Genomic DNA, 15,541 nt, shown 5'->3' on the forward strand with positions numbered 1-15,541 from the left:
CACTGAGTCAGGCTTAACTAATTAGATGGTGGGTCGAGCCAGAACTAATTTTTATTGTAACCAATGCTGAAAATGTTTCTTAAAATAATTTGCCTATTCATGCACATTAACATATATAATTATAGATATTAGATACAATTATATTTTAGGACTATCTTTGAGAATTACCATCATGTATCATTGCAAAATACATGGAGCCATAATAATACCTTATATTTAAATATATTTCTTTTTTTTACTTTTGTTTTCTTTTTTTTATATTTTAATTGGCAGCTAATTACTTTACAATATTGTACTGGTTTGTGCCATACTTTGTATATACTGGGCTTCCCTTGTGGCTCAGCTGGTAAAGAATCTGCCTGCAATGTGGAAGACCTGGGTTCGATCCCTGGGTTGGAAAGATCCCCTTGAGAAGGGAAAGGCTACCCACTCCAGTATTCAGGCCTAGAGAATTCCATGGACTATATAGTCCATGGGGTCACAAAGAGTTGGACATAACTGAGTGACTTTCATGTTCACTTTCTTTCACTGTATAGATTATTTCAGCCTTCAACAATCTTGACCAAAAAAGAGCAGGCATTATTATCTCCCCCCATTTTGCAGATGAGCAAACTGAGTCTCAGAGAGGTTCCCTGATGTGCAGAGTGGCAGAATCAGAACTCAACATGGGTCATCTGATGGCAGGAACAAGGCTCCTTTTACTCCATCATACTCTAGAAGACATAGAAACTTACAGTCATGTGATCCTGGGAGAGAATTCGGCAGAAATATTTTTCCTTATGGAAAATAAAATTTTTGCATTTGTTAGGGTTGAGACTTGAATTTTTTGCTCATTCAATTTGAGGATTATGTTGACACAGCATAAGTGATCTTTAAATGTTACTTCACAATGGATAAATACATTGTGGAACATCCATACGATCAAATCTTCAGTTCAGTTCAGTTCAGTCGCGCAGTCATGTCTGACTCTTTGTGACTCCATGGACTATAGCACGCCAGACCTCCCTGTCCATCACCAACTCCTGGAGCTTGCTCAAATTCATGTCCATTGAGTCAGTGATGCCATCCAACCATCTCATCCTCTGTCGTCCCCTTCTCCTCCTGCCTTCAATCTTTCCCAGCATCAGGGTCTTTTCCAGTGAGTCAGTTCTTCACATCAGGTGACCGAAGTATTGGAGTTTCAGCTTCAGCATCAGTCCTTCCAATGAATATTCAGTGTTCATTTCCTTTAGGATTGACTGGTTTGATCTCCGTGCAGTCCAAGAGACTCTCAAGAGTCTTCTCCAATACCACAGTTCAAAAGCGTCAATTCTTCAGTGCTCAGACTTCTTTATGGTCCAACTCTCACATCCATACATGACTACTGGAGAAACCATAGCTTTGACTATATCGACCTTTGCTGGCAAAGTAATGTCTCTGCTTTTTAATATGCTGTCTAGGATGGTCATAGTGTTTTTTCCAAGGACCAAGCATCTTTTAATTTCATGGCTGCAGTCACCATCTGCAGTGATTTTGGAGCCCAAGAAAATAGTCTCTCACTGTTTCCATTGTTTCCCCATCTATTTGCCATGAAGTGATGGGACTGGGTGCCATGATCTTCGTTTTTTGAATGTTAGGTTTTAAGCCAGCTTTTTCACTCTCCTCTTTCATTTTCATTAAGAGGCTCTTTAGTTCCTCTTCACTTTCTGCCATAAGGGTGGTGTCATCTGCATATTGGAGAAGGCAATGGCACCCCACTCCAGTACTTTTGCCTGGAAAATTCCATGGACGGAGGAGCCTGGTAGGCTGCAGTCCATGGGGTTGCTAAGAGTCCGACATGACTGAGCAACTTCACTTTCACTTTTCACTTTCATGCATTGGAGAAGGAAGTGGCAACCCACTCCAGTGTTCTTGCCTGGTGAATCCCAGGGACGGGGGAGCCTGGTGGGCTGCTGTCTATGGGGTCGCACAGAGTCGGACACGACTGAAGCAACTTAGCAACAACAGCAGCATCTGCCTATCTGAGGTTATTGATATTCCTCCTGGCAATCTTGATTCTAATTTGTGCTTCATCCATCCCAGCATTTCACATGATACACTCTGCATCGAAGTTAAATAAGCAGGGTGACAATATACAGCTTTGATGTACTCCTTTCCCAATTTGGAACCAGTCCATTGTTCCATGTCTGGTTCTAAGTGTTGTTTCTTAACCTGCACACAGATTTCTCAGGAGGCTGGTAAGGTGGTCTGGAATTCCCATCTCTTTAAGAATTTTCCACAGTTTGTTGTGATCTAGTCACAGTCAAAGGCTTTGGCATAGTTGATAAAGCAGAAGTAGATGTTTTTCTGGAATTCTGTTGCTTTTTCTGTGATCCAACAGATGTAGGCAATTTGATCTCTGGTTCCTCTGCCTTTTCTAAATCCAGCTTGAACACCTGCAAGTTCTTGGTTCACCTATTGTTGAAGCCTCGCTTGGAGAATTTTCAGCATTACTTTGCCAGCATGTGAGAGTGCAATTGTGCAGTAGTTTGAACATTCTTTGGCATTGCCTTTCTTTGGGATTGGAATGAAAGCTGACCTTTTCCATTCCTGTGGCCACTGCTGAGTTTTCCAAATTTGCTGCCATATTGAGTGCAGCACTTTAACAGCATCATCTTTTAGGATTTGAAATAGCTCAACTGGAATTCAATCACCTCCACCAGCTAATAGGTATAGGTTTCCTATTGGTGTGATGGAAATGGTCTCGAACTAGACAGGGTGATGGTTGCAACAACAATGAAATATATAAATGCCACTGAATTGGACACTTTAAAAATGGTCAAAATGGTGAGTTTTATATTGTGTGTATTTTAAAACAATTAAAATAATTACTTTACCATGAAGTTTCTTTTTAAAGCATTTGAAAGTTGATGGTAGATATGCTAAACATCATCCGCAGACCAGGAAAGGTAGCTCTGATTCTCTCACCCATGTAGACTGTACACTGAGCAGGTCTGAGATGGCCAGATGTGTGTCCTGATTAGCACTTGTGGCCCTGTCCTGAGCAAGCCAGGAGTGTCTGGCTGAGCCTCACATGGCCTGCCCTCGGCTCTTAGCAGGCCGGATGCTCACTTACCCTCAATCTGCGGGGCACTGCGGTCATTGATCTGCGTGACTTTTCGGAGGCGAGTTCCTTGCTGGATATCAGCCAACAGTGCACTCCGACCTTTGGGATCTGCCTTTCTCAAGCTGGAAGCATCTGCACTTACCTGTAAGGGAATACGAGGGATTTGATTATAATTACATATAACATTTGCAGGTAAGCCATATGTCCTGTCTGAGGTGAGTTTCCCCTCCCATACTTTTCTGCCCTCCCTGTTTGCTCTCCCCTGCATCACTCTCACCAGTGCAGTCATCTAGGGGTCACAGGTCTTGCGGGAGGCTTACCTCCTGCCCTGCTCACATCCTTCTCCCTGGGGACCCAGAACAGATTCTTTCGTGAGCTGAAACTCCCATAATCTTAAAGAGCCCTAATTCATGGCCCCTTTTCCTCCTCATAGGTGAGCCCCATCCACTTATCTGGGCTTCTGGCTGTGTGTTTCTGACTCTGGCTCTCAGGTTCTGAATAACTGCCCTGCCCGGTGTCCCCAGGTCCCCTCCTGGACCAAATTCAGAAAGAAGTGCAGGAGACGGCAATGAAAGTTCAGTGACTGCTTTCTTCTCCGTGTCTGAGTGTGTTACTTTAATTCTCACAAAACCCTGTGAGTTTCAAGTGAGTTTACCCTCATCTTACAGGTGAGAAAGGACTATGAAATCTCTTCCCGGTCACAGGGCTAGGTGCTAACCCAGATCTGCTGAATTCCAAAGGCCACGTGCTTCTTATTTTGAAGCACTACAGAGATCAAGGGCATGGTGCTGTAGTTAGGGCAAGTATTCTCTGGACTACAAAAATGCTTTGTAAACATGTTCACGAGAATAACCTCTGCCAGTAACACTGAGGTCCTCTGTTTCACTTCCACTAGAGCTTGTGCTGATACAGTGGGGTCTCCATGGGCTGTCAGAACCAGGGAGCAGCAGAAAGAACATACAGAGGTTGGTGGCAAATAAGGGAGGGTGGGTCACACTAGAAGACGTAGCCAGGAGGACCCTCTACAATTAGAAGGTTTATATTACATGACCTAAGATCTGGCTAAACATTTCTCAAGGTGAGAAATACTTTCTAGCACCTGTTGTATGGGAATACCATGTCTTTGGTTTTCAGCTTAAACATCACTTTGGAGGTCTTTTCTGGCCCCTAACCTAAATAAGGCTACCCAGGGTTCTCTCATAGGGCACCATATTCCTTTTATCCCCTGCAAGTTTGCCACAGTGTATGCATTTATACTTACCATTCCTTGTGGAAAATTTCCAATTGTGGTTATGAGCTGCAGATTCACCACCCCCACAAGACACTCTTAGGAAAGAGATCTTGTCCATTTTGTTCACTAATACCTCTCCAGAGAGTAAAACTTGGCCCTAGATAGGCTCAAAAACTGTTTACTGGATGAATGAATGAATGAACTAAACCCAGGATGCATAACACACTGCTCTTGCTCTCAAGGGCATAAGCAGGTACCAGGGAGACAGTACACTCATGCACAGCATATGACTGAGTGTCCACGTGAGTCGCACAGAGAGGAAGACTCCAAGAGTTCAGAAAGGGTATATTTATCAGGCTCAGCAGGCTTTGAGGAAGACAGGAGACCTTAGATGGTCCTTGAAGGACAGACAGAACTTATACGAGCTCTTACAATAGCCGTTTTCTCCACATGGCCATTTGCCAAAAAGAACCACCAGAGACTCTCCAGTGTCACAGACTGGAAATGAAGGCAATTGTGGTTTTAGTTAAAAGGTGCTGAGTCCACATTTTCACCAGCTGACTCCATGGCCGAGGTGATGCATCTTACACAGGCTTTGAAGGACACAGCTTCAAAGTCAGTTTCTTGTTGCCTGAAAACATGCTTTTGACCTCTTGAGAAGGGCTCACTGATGATGGTCAACAACTGAGTTATGAGCCAGAGGTCCCAATCCTAACGATATACATTTTTTATGAATATATGTACAAATGCACATGTACAGCAGGATATTTCCCACACAAGGCAATCTTTAAACCCTTTCTCTATAAACCATTAGCCCATAAGTCATTTTAAACTTCAAAATTTTAAGATTTGTAAAGTTTACTCTTGTATTTAGAAATAATTAGTAACAGGAATAAAAGGCAAACAGAAATATCATGACCCTAGCCAAGAGAAGTATGAACATTTTTTTAAAAATCTAGCATTACAGTTGCAGGATTAGGGGGTGAAAGTATTTTGTAATTTCTTCCTAGTTATGAGATAAACAACACAATGAATTCTATTCTTCTGTTAAAAGAAGCAACTGGAACCATATCTCTAACAATTCCTGAGTGGGGATGTGGGTGTTCATCTTACCATCTTTAAATGCCATTTTAAAATTGATTACCCAAATGCACCCCGCATTCCTTGACCTTACCCATCCTAAGCTTTAAAGGTGAGTGCCATGAAGAACATGGTACGTCCCTGGAATATGATTTTGGGGGGGATTGTACTAGGTCTTAGTTGCTTCTCAGGCTTTCCTCTAGTTGCAGAGAGTGGGGGCTACTCTCTAGTTGTGGTGTGCAGGCTTCTCATTGCAGTGGCTTCCCTTGTTAAAGAGCAGGGGCTCTAGGGCTGGTGGGCTTCAGTAGCTGCAGCACGTGAGCTCAGTAGTTGTGGCTCCTGGGCTCTAGAGCACAAGTTCAATAGTTGTGGCACAGTTGATCTACGGGCATGTGGGATCTTCCTGGATCAGGGATTGAACCTGTGTTTCCTGCATTGGCAGGTGGATTCCCCACCACTGAGCTGGCCACCAGGGAAGCCCTGGAGTAATGATGTGAAATTGTGTTTCTACTGAGCACAAGCCTCAGTACATTCTTGTTAACTCCACATGATAGACTTGTTGATAAACATCTTCCAAATCAGTTGGAGGGTATGGCAGGTCCCATCATGTTTCAACATCCTTCTGTGTGTGTATGTGCTCAGTCGTGTCCGACTCTGTGACTCCATGGACTGTAGCCCACAGGCTCCTCTGCCCATGGGATTCTCCAGGCAAGAATACTGGAGTGGGTTGCCATTTCCTCCTCCAGGGGATCTTCCTGATCTGGGGATCCAACTCACGTCTCCTGGGCCTCCTGCATTGGCAGGTGAATTCTTGACCACTAGTGCCACCTGCGAAGCCCCACATTCTTCTTTGCTGCCTTTTTTCCCTGTGCCACTGTCTGCCAACAAAGATCCATCTAGTCAAAGCTATGGTTTTTCCAGTAGTCATGTATGGATGTAAGAGTTGGACTATAAAAAAAGCTGAGCACCAAAGAATTGATGCTTTTGAACTGTGGTGTTGGAGAAGACTCTTGAGAGTCCCCTGGACTGCAAGGAGATCCAATCAGTCCATCCTAAAGGAAATCAGCCCTGGATATTCATTGGAAGGACTGATGCTGAAGCTGAAACTCCAATACTTTGGCAACCTGATGCGAAGAACTGACTCACTGGAAAAGACCCTGATGCTGGGAAAGATTGAAGGCGGGAGAAGGGGACAACAGAGGATGAGATGGTTGGATGGCATCACTGACTCAATGGACATGAGTTTGAGCAATCTCCGGGAGTTGGTGATGGACAGGGAAGCCTGGAGTGCTGCAGTCCATGGGGTTGCAAAGACGTGACTGAGAGACTGAAAGGAACTGAACTGACTGTCTGCCCTGATGATCTTCCACTAGAGGGCGCTCCCTCACCTGGTATTAGTAAAGTTATCCTCAGTCTTTTGTGAGGTAGGAAAGAGCGAATAACTTCATAGCTAAGGGGACCGCAGGTCAATTGGTTTTATACAAAAGGGCATCTAAGGACATATTCATCTGCACATTGAAGACCATATTTTGCCGTGGCGGGTGTTTCTACTCCACCTTCAATATTTATTAACAGTTCATTTATAATTTGCTTTCTTAAAAATCAAGCCTAAGAGGTCTGGTTACTGTGGTTACAGGATACAGAAATAAAAGTGGTTACTGGATACAGAAATAGGAAAGGGAAGATTTTCATATATTCACTGGGTCTTTTACTCTATGTAAATCCTGCTTATTGGCAACTTCACTGAAAAAATTGAGTGACAGAGTCACTCCTGAAAACTTTTTCTTTGGCAAATATATCCACCCAACAGGCTTGCCTGCCCCCACTACATACAAAACAAGGAACTGAACTCATTTCAATGTTTGCTCCGTTATTTCTTAACATTGTTATTGAGTGTGACAATTTGTGAGTTCCACACAAAGCTTTTGTCGACTCAGTTTTTCTAAAGCAAGCTTCCCATGGAATAGCCCAGGTCCTAAAAAGATGCAAAGTGGTAGAAGAGTAATGCAAATTAGACCATGGCCCTTCCAAATACAGGCTGAAAAACTGAAGTAATCCAGGAAGATTAGAACAGCACTAAGTGGGCTAAGGACAATGAGGTGTCTGTCCTCCTGTCTTGATAAATTATAAGAGCTTTTGCATATCATTTGTCATTCCAGCAAATGAGTTGATCAGGGTTCAGTATAGTTTGAGAGAGGAGGATGGCGGTCCAGCCCAAATGGAATGAAAAGCATGTTGACCTGCTACTTGTGACCCTGCTGCCCTATGTCATTACTACATCTGTTTGATTGATATCGGTTTCTGTCAGAAACACTAATCAAAATCGAGCAGGTTGTTTGTCTCAAAGATGATCTTAACCCAATCAATGCAGTACGATTCCAGCCTTGCAGTCTCCTATAGGTGACTTCTCCAGTGGGGCTGTTAAACTCAAATTAGCACTCAGCCTTCCAGTACACAGCTTGTTTCTCCCCAGCTCTCAGCCACCCCCTGCCACAGGGATCAGTAGCCTGCGTACTTGCATTTTTTTACTAAATCTGAATTCCAAGAACAGCCAGAACTGGCATTCGTTTCCTCCTGCTGCTACCGTCTTTATGTAGAAGAGAGAGCCTGGGATCCAACAGAAACACAGGAAATAATTTCAGAGAACGTGAACTCTCCCCTGTCAGGCCTGACACAATGTTCCCTGCACCCCGAATGTGCACAAGGCAGGCTGTTACATAATGAGGCATTTTGAGATCTAACAGCTTTCTTATTTTCAGAAGTTCAAATACTGTATACAATTAAAAATGGACTTCCTACCCTCCTTTTTTATTTATTTTCCATTTATTTTTATTAGTTGGAGGCTAATTACTTTACAATATTGTAGTGGTTTTTGCCATACATTGACATGAATCAGCCATGGATTTACATGTGTTCCCCATCCCGATCCCCGCTTCCGCCTCCCTCTCCATCCCATCCCTCTGGCTACCCTCCTTTTTTATAAGCTTCGTTTCTTAAACAACTGTCTGCAGACCCAGGACTGTTACCTGGAGTACAGAGCTGCTTCCCACAGCATCACATCCTTATCAGGAGGTGCAGCAGAGTTTGGACCCATTCACTGTGGCTATAGGTGATAGGGGAGTCTGGGCCTATTCTCTACGTCCCCAAGAAATTCCATTTGTCAAAGTCATCTCATCCAGGGGCATCAATTTGGTCACCATATGCTGGCAGCTATCTCCATGCCCAAGGACCTGGAGGCCATCTCAGACCCTTCTCTCTTCCTCATTCTCAAAAGCCACTGCATCACAAGCTCCTGGTGACTTCTCCTTGGTGATGACTCTAGAAACTGGCTCCTTTTCTCCATCGATGCTGACTTAATGCAGACCACCAGTATTAATGCAGGCACTTCCAGATTCCCTCAGCTGGTCTTCCTGCCTCCTGCCTTGCCCTCCTCTACACAGCCACCTGAGTGGTCTGTATAAGGGACATGTTATTTACCATGTCCATAAAAACTTTTGCTGGCTCCCCACTGTCCTCAGGATCAAGTTCAAATCCCTTCACATTGCACAAGGCCCAACCAAGTGACCAGCCCCAACCTTTCCTTCCATGCTGGAGCTTACCTCTGGACCTTAGCTTGAGCTAATCTCTCTGCTCTTTTCACACTTGTCTCTTGGCTATTTTCCAGGAAGCCTCCTGATCCTGGAAGGCCAGATAAAGAGCTCTGTTTTGTTCCTAGAACAACATGCTTACCCTTAGCAGTGCTCCTGCCAGGTCAGGTGACTCTGCTCAAAACCTGCAAGGGTTTCCCATTTCCCTTGGAGTAAAAAAAGTCAAAGTCCTCATTAATATCACCCACTGGGCTTGACTGCATTTTGTATGCTGAGTTTACCTGCAAATGCCAACATTTTCCTCCCCACACTGGTGTTATAAAGCAGTTCCACTGTATGGCAATCCCTCCCTATCTACGAACTATACTTCCAAGCCTGTGTTCAAGCTTCTGCCTCTTATGGGAATGCTCCCATTGTCCCAGCACTCTGTGCCTGCCCCAACTTTTACTTCTCCCTTAAGTGAAAAGTGAAAGTCTTAGTCACTGAGTCCTGTCTGACTCATTGTGACCCATGAACTGTAGCTCACCATGCTCCTCTGTCATTCTCCATGGCATTCTCCAGGCAAGAATATTGGAGTGGTAGCCATGCCCTTCTCCGGGGGATCTTCCTGACCCAGGGATGGAACCCTCGTCTCCTGCACTGCAGGCAGATTATTTACTGTCTGAGCCACAGGGAAGCCCAATTGGCCCCACATCAAAAGCTGTTTCCTTTATAAGATCTTTTATTCAAAACCTCTTCAGCTAGTCTTTTCCTTATAAGATCCACACCCCCTCCAAAGCACATCATTTGTAATTCTTGCCAAATATTATAGCTTTTATATTATGCATTGTTTTTCCTCTTATTTTTGAGTGGAAACTCTTAGCATGCAGAAAATAAGTGTTCCTCTTTTAGTACCAGCATATCCAATTAAAAAAAAAAAAACTGAGAGCAAATTATCAGTATTCTATTGAAATGAACTCTGTATAAACTTCAAGCCCCTGGGTTTTTGTTTTTTTTTTTTTATTAGTTGGAAGCTAATTACTTCACAACATTTCAGTGGGTTTTGTCATACATTGACATGAATCAGCCATGAGTTACACGTATTCCCCATCCCGATCCCCCCTCCACCTCCCTCTCCACCCGATTCCTCTGGGTCTTCCCAGTGCACCAGGCCCGAGCACTTGTCTCATGCATCCCACCTGGGCTGGTGATCTGTTTCACCATAGATAATATACATGCTGTTCTTTCGAAACATCCCACCCTCACCTTCTCCCACAGAGTTCAAAAGTCTGTTCTGTATTTCTGTGTCTCTTTTTCTGTTTTGCATATAGGGTTATCGTTACCATCTTTCTAAATTCCATATATATGTGTTAGTATGCTGTAATGTTCTTTATCTTTCTGGCTTACTTCACTCTGTATAATGGGCTCCAGTTTCATCCATCTCATTAGAACTGATTCAAATGAATTCTTTTTAATGGCTGAGTAATATTCCATGGTATATATGTACCACAGCTTCCTTATCCATTTGTCTGCTGATGGGCATCTAGGTTGCTTCCATGGCCTGGCTATTATAAACAGTGCTGTGATGAACATTGGGGTGCACGTGTCTCTTTCAGATCTGGTTTCCTCAGTGTGTATGCCCAGAAGTGGTATTGCTGGGTCATATGGCAGTTCTATTTCCAGTTTTTTAAGAAATCTCCACACTGTTTTCCATAGTAAGCCCCTGGGTTTTTGACATTTGTCTGCTCCAACAAGACATGCAGGTATGGTAAGAGAAGTCACTGCCTTTGAGGTTATGAGTTATGCCTTTGAGGTTAAGGATAAAGGTTTCATACCTTTATCCTTTGGTCACTTTGTCCCAAGAAATGGGGATTCATTCAGCACCATTCTCTCTTATTTGATGATGCCGATATTCCCTGGCTTTTAAGACTAAAATTTAAATTATGAGAAAGCCTGATTTTAAAACCTATGGTGGAAGAACAACCTTGTAAACTCAAAAAAGAGCCCAGCATTGGTTGTCTAGGGCCTGACACTAGGAATTGCTAAGAAATACATAATACCTAGTTGGAACAATGTCTCAAAAACTGGTTGAGGTTTCATATCTTCTATTTACTTTAGTCAAAAATTATTACCAAAAAGAAACATGTTCCCATCCCAGCAGATTAATTTGCAAGCTAGTGAGATAATGATGTTGTTGTTCAGTCACTCGGTTGCATTTGATTCTTTGCAAACCCATGGACTGCAGCACACCAGGCTTTCCTGTCATTCCCTATCTCCTGGAATTTGCTCAAACTCATGTCCACTGGGTCGGTGATGCCATCCAACCATCTCATCCTGTGTCATCCCCTTCTCCTCCTGCCTTCAGTCTTTCCCAGCATCAGGGTCTTTTCCAATGAGTCGGTTCTTCATATCAGGTAGCCAAAGAAATAACACTATTGTGGGCAATTCCAGCTCATCCCTCCCAGCACTTCAGTCTCTGTTAAAGGTTTTCTCCCATTCCTCAAAGCTTTAAACCTGTGACTCCTTCCTCTCTTTCATTTGAAATAATCAGTTTCCAATGAGATCCAGTTCCTACCCTTTACTATGCACACAGAAGTGACTTTGCAGTCTGGGTAAGGAAACGGCAGCATGCAAAAGGTGACAGCAACAGCAATAACTCAAAGAAAATGGGAAGGCATATGTGTGCTGGGCACCGTTCCAGGTACTGTGCTGTGCTTAGTCACTCAGTCGTGTCCGACTCTTTGAGACCCCATGGACTGTAGGCTGCCAGCCTCCTCGTTCATGGGATACTCCAGGCAAGAATACTGGAGTGGGCTGCCATGCCCTCCTCCAGGGGATTTTTCCCAACCCAGGGATCAAACTCAAGTCTCCCACATTGCAGGTAGATTCTTTACTGTCTGAGCCACCAGGGAAACCCAAGAATACTGGAGTGGGTAGCCTATCTCTTCTCCAGGGGATCTTCCCAACCCAGAAATTGAACCCGGTCTCTCCTGCATTGCACGTAGATTCTTTACCAGCTGAGCTACTAGGGAAGTCCTCCAAGTACTGTACGTATATTAATTCATTTACAGGGCATTTGGACAATCCCATAATGGAGGTACTAGTTATGAGTATTATATCCAGTTTACAGATGAGGCCCGGAGAGGAAGCAGGCTATCTGCCACTAGTAAGAGGAGAGCTGAGAGGTGAGCCCAGGCAAGTCAGGGTCTCTCATCCACCATGCTGCATCTTAGTAATGACATCACTCAGGAAAATTGTGAAGGGTGAACACCCAGGAGACACATGGAATGCCTGCAGCTGGGTGGGGGCAGTGGGCCCCCTGCCTTCTGGCTGGGGACCACAACAGATGTTGCGTCAAACAGAGTGTGACAGCCAGAGTAGAAAGCAAGGGGCAGGGAAGGGCATCAGAAAGAAAAGGAAGGGAGGAGGGAGAGAAAAGGGAGGGGCTGGGGCCCAAGGAGCTAAGTGCTAGGCCTTTGCCACGGCCAGAAAGGACAGCCAAGGCCGAATGATGGAGCCTGAGAACAGTCTGATTACTGCATTAAACGTGATCCAGCAGCCGTCTTGGCAGGGGGAGGGCGGAGAGCACTTAAAATGGAAACTGCTTAGGGTAACTCTACGCTGTGAGGCTGATACCCTCCGCTGCAAAGAGCCTGTACCTGAAACTCCCTCTTCAGGTAACACAGAAGCCTGTGTGGGCCAACCCTGCTGGTCCACCTCTTTCTTTCCCAGTGTAGGCCCCCTATTCTCCTTTCGTACCTTCCTGCTGGTTGCAGGGGAAAATGCAGGGTTTTCAGCACATGGCCTCCCTTATTGACTCCGAAATAAAGATTATGAGCACTGAGTACAGTCCATGCTTCAACCTTCTACCCCACACATTCTACATCCCACCCACCTGGCCCAGTTCTCCGTCCCCTGTATTGGTCACGTACTTGGTATCTCAAGTTCAAGACTTGTGCACTCCCTCTGGATGATATGTCCCTTTCTTCCAACTCTGTCAGTCAAAATCACATTCATCTTGGGACTTCCCAAGATGGTGCTGCAGTAGATAAGAATCTGCCTGTCAATGCAGGGGATGGTTTGATCCCTGGTCCAGGAAGATTCCACATGCCACGGAGTAGCTAAGCCCATGCATCACAACTACTGAAGCCTGAGTGCCTAGAGCCTGTGCTCTGTAACAAGAGAAGCCACTGCAATCAGAGGGCTGATCACCACAACGAAGAGTAACCCCCACTCATCACAACTAGAAAAAGCCCATGCAAAGCAACAAAGACCCAGCACAGCCAAAAAATATATAAAATGAATAAATTAATTAAAAGGGAAGGCTTTCTTTTAAAAAAATCACTTTCATCTATCTTTCAAGGCATAGCTGCTTCCAGAGACGCCTAAATTAAACCAAGTCAGAACTAATTCTTGCATTTACCTACTGTATAATAGCCATACATTTTAGAAGTTTAACCCAGATATGCAAATATTGGCTGAGGTTCCCTGAGCCCTGGAGATCTAGAGGAGACTGGCTCAGAGCCATTCTTGAAGCCCTTGGGACTCTCAAAGCCTCCCAAAGAGTTCTACAGTTTCAAGGCCATGTATGCCTCATGGGCACGCTTGCTTCCAGATTCCAGGCAGCAACTCTGCATTGAGCACTGGACACCCCTGGGCCTCATATGGTCGCTCATCATTCCAATACAGGAGGATTCACTGGCTCAGAATCCCCCACTCAAATCAGTGTTCTGGTTCCTCTCTCTCACTGTCTTCTTAACTGTATCTTCGCTCTGCTCAGCCTCTTAGAACAAAGCAAATTCTTCTCCTTGTTTCGTGTGGTGCTGTTTAGTCACTCTAGTCATTCTTATTCAGCTTCATTCCTGCCCTCAAGTTCCACACCCCATCCCACCTCTTTATAGACTATAAAGATATGTCTCCAAAGACAGGTCTCTCCTTAAGAAAAATTCTGATGCCAGTTGCTGAGATCATATGTTTCATATCATTTAAAAAAATATTTATTCATTTGGCTGTGCTGGGTCTTAGTTGCAACATGTGAACTCTTAGTTATGGCATGTGGGATCTAGTTCCCTGGCCAGGGATTGAACCCAGGCCCCCTGCATCAGGAGCTCCAAGTCTTAGCCACTGAACCATCACGGAAGTCCCATGTTTCACATCTTGATGTGCATCTGTCCTACCCATCTAAGTCCCTTTCGGCAGAAATTACGTCTTAATCAACCCTGCCGGGGTTCAGCACAATGCCTTGTATGATAAACACTCCCCCAAATTCACTAAAATAAAATTTGTTATTTAATCTGAAAATGCAGTGTGAATTTAAAATAAAACACCTATTTTTGTCATGAGAATCACAAAAGGGGCCTGCCAGGGCACCCAAGTGTGACTCATACAATATACTCATTAATGACACTCCTTGTATATTTTTAATAAAATGGGGCCACCTCAAACCCTCCCTTAAAAATACTGTAGCATCTGTTTCACTGAATGCCAGCAATTCTAGAGGAGAACGGAAATAGACAGAAGGTCATGACAGCTGCAATGAATCAAGAGGAAATGTAGACTTTCATTGTTCTTAATAATCATCAAAACATCTTTATGACAATTATGACAGGGAAAGAATTCTGCTTAAATGGATCAGGCCCATCATCTGAGGAAGTGAATTATAACAGAATAAAGTAGGGGGCTATTTTTAGTTCACTTCGTTCAACTGCATTTTGGTCTTACATCTCCTAAAATTAGGCCTGTGGATTGAGGTTCTATGTAATCAGAGTAGTGCAACCATTGCTTTTGCGAACTGAGATATCTCCCTGTCTACTGTCCTTCCTTTGCACTGATGGATTGCTGCCTGCTTAGCATCCCAGTGAAGTCAACTCCTCGCCCTAAGGAAGAGGCTCCAGTCCTGCTTAGAGAAAGGCTATTTAAAGACCCCCAGGCTACTGGTAGCAGTGATAGCAACTGTTCTTCTTCCAGGCTGAAGTCTGTTCAGATGATGAAGCATCTGGAAGTCACAAGACTCTTTCAGGCATAGAGTATCAATAGGATCAACAAACATGAACTACCTTTAGATGCACTTAGTAGATGTGCCAGCTACTTCTCTGATCTCTAGGACATTTTATTCCATTTTAAGAACCAATAATACTTGTACTGGCAGAAAATATGACTACATTATATGAATGTAAGACAGTAAAAAATTAATACATAAGTTATTTTTAATTTGGAGTAGGAAATGGCAACCCACTCCAGTATTCTTGCTTGGAGAAATCCATGGACAGGCTATAGTCCATGGAGTTGCAAAGAGTCAGATATGACTGAGCGACTAACACACATTTTTAATTACAGTTTTAAAATTCCACTAGTCTTTAGTGCTTATGCTGTTCATTTTGAGTAACAACATTATCAGAGGGATGGTTTTAAAGACAAGGAACCTTTAACCAAACACAGAGTTTAAACTTTGATGAAAAATCTTATGTTGAAAGAGGAGGAGGCTGAGCTTCTGTAGGGGCAGGCAGGACAAGGGAATTCTCTGTATTTTCTGTGAACCTAAAACCACTTAAAAAAAACAGCCTATTAAAAAATCAAGTC

At 43.9% G+C, this 15,541-nt stretch overlaps 1 protein-coding gene across 1 annotated transcript in view; it reads right to left on the minus strand.

Annotated features, from left to right (window-relative positions):
* Window positions 1–15,541, minus strand: part of WIPF3 (WAS/WASL interacting protein family member 3) — a 77,920-nt gene that overhangs the window by 22,865 nt on the left and 39,514 nt on the right. The window contains exon 3 of the mRNA XM_043463299.1: window positions 3,095–3,227. Within this exon, the coding sequence (XP_043319234.1) occupies window positions 3,095–3,227 (133 nt within the window). The remainder of the gene's footprint in view (window positions 1–3,094; window positions 3,228–15,541) is intronic.

The sequence above is a fragment of the Cervus canadensis genome, chromosome 3 (genome assembly GCF_019320065.1).
Source record: "Cervus canadensis isolate Bull #8, Minnesota chromosome 3, ASM1932006v1, whole genome shotgun sequence".
Lineage (NCBI taxonomy): Eukaryota > Metazoa > Chordata > Mammalia > Artiodactyla > Cervidae > Cervus > Cervus canadensis.